General features: G+C 40.3%; 1 protein-coding gene across 1 annotated transcript; it reads left to right on the forward strand.

The window, feature by feature from the left end:
- Positions 1 to 426: 426 nt before the first annotated feature.
- Positions 427 to 984, forward strand: LOC310649539 (FANCD2 opposite strand protein-like; the record flags this gene model as incomplete). Its single annotated transcript, XM_083378036.1, has 1 exon — positions 427 to 984. Exon 1 carries the CDS (start codon positions 454 to 456, stop codon positions 982 to 984), a length of 531 nt encoding a protein of 176 aa, XP_083234162.1. The 5' UTR covers positions 427 to 453.
- Between the last annotated feature and the right edge of the window lie 955 nt (positions 985 to 1,939).

Genomic DNA, 1,939 nt, shown 5'->3' on the forward strand with positions numbered 1-1,939 from the left:
CCTGAAAAAGTTTTTACTATGTTCCCACAGATTCAAAATGCAGAAGCAGAAACATTTTCACCAGTTTAACTTTTCATTTGCAGTTCTAGCACTTTATCTTATGGATACTTCCATAATTCCTTCAGGCAGATTAGCAAAGAGAAGATTGCCAGAGGATGGCAGAAGCAATGAAAGTTCCATTTTCCCCATTCCACCTGCAAGATCTCTCTATTTTTACAGGATGAAGACTTTATTTCTAAGAAATAACATCAGGATCATAAGAAATGGTTATAGACACTCAATAAAGCACACTACTCTTTAGAACAGGGAGGAGGAGCTAGTGGAACACTGATTCAGTATGTATGTTCTAAGGTATTCACTTACTCATAATAGGTTGCCAAGGGCACAAGGCAAAGGAAACATGCCACAGGATCCTGGGCAAAACAGGTCAGCAGCAGCTAGGCAGTGCTAACCATGGCCAGCGGATACCAGCTGTGGGCACCCTGGTCCCCATTGGATGAATCTCTGCAATGGCTGCGGGGTGCTGTGCCCAGACCAAGCAGCACTAAACACCCCTTCCGGGGAGGGCAAAGCCCAGCTACTGCCACTGATTTGGAAGTGCAACTTTGCTTCCAAGGGCTAAGTCTGGTGCTGGAGTCTAGTGCTAAGAGTGGGATGAAGCAACCAGTAGCCTCCCGATTGGCAGGAGAACCTAGGGCATGCAATGGGGCTGTGCACAAACCACAGGCAGTGAGACTTATAGGGCTTGACTCAGTCTTTGGGCATCTAGTGACTGCACAGCCTCCCCACTGGACTGGCTCACTGAGAGTTTCAGAGCGTTCAGCCTTCTGTCAAGTGATAAGTCCCCAGCAACGCAGACCCCATGGCCTCCGTGAACCACAAGTGCACATGGCTATGGCCATGTGTCGACAAATGCTGCGTGCCATTCTCTTGCTTTATGCTGCCTACAAAAAATGTGCCTTTGCCTTACAACATTCCCGCTAGGACTGCCCTAAGCGTAATTAAGACAAGCTGGGATTCTTGATTGCAAGAGATGTTATCTCATGCCCATTATCTGTATCCCGTATTACTTCAGAAATATCAACTCAGGCTTCAGCTTATTTCCTGGAATTGTCAACTTTGCTTCAACACTTATGTTTCTTAGAAATCAATCTATTTCCTGGAATAACTACTTATCCTTTTTATTCCTCAACCCAGTTTCACTGAACAAAATGAAGCATTTAACTTAAGAACATCAATCTTGCAAAAATCCAGAAGATCATCAACGCTCAGATTGTTTGTAGACAGAAGAAACCAATCTTATTGTTCCTCCTCTTTTTTGTGAAGAAAGGATTACAAAAGAACAAATATTGTGAACAGCCTCCCTTACAGTATCTGGCTCATGAATGAAAGAACTGGATGGCAATTATATATAGAAAAAGTTTTAAATAGTCCAGACAAACACTGAAGTTCAAATGAAACCATTTTCATCCATTCTCCTTGAGAGATAGTCTTCAGAGTCTGAGGTTTGTCTGCCACTCAGTGAAAGGAAAAAAAAAAGATTTCCCACAGGCTGCCCGGTGCCCATATATCATTTCAATCTAGACAATAAAATACCAGGTAGTTGCTTTTATAAAATGTTTTTAAAATTGTTTAAACATTGTAAGAGACACAGAATTTGTCAAGATGTTGCATGTTTTAAACTTTAAAATAGTATTGTTACATGAACAAAATGGAAAAGAAATGTGAACTATGTCAATCATTCTTTAAACCAGGAATGAATAAAGGGTAAAAGCAAATTTCAAAATAATAAATATAGGGAAATGCAGCAAATGAACTTTTATGCAATGACTTAATATGTCATCCCATTTTTTAAAAAATCCACATGGTGTATAATTTATAGACCAAGTCTATGAATTTAATTTCAACTGCTTGGCAATTATTTAAGTCTCTTGTAACC

The sequence above is a fragment of the Vipera ursinii genome (assembly GCF_947247035.1).
Source record: "Vipera ursinii genome assembly, chromosome: Z".
NCBI lineage: Eukaryota > Metazoa > Chordata > Lepidosauria > Squamata > Viperidae > Vipera > Vipera ursinii.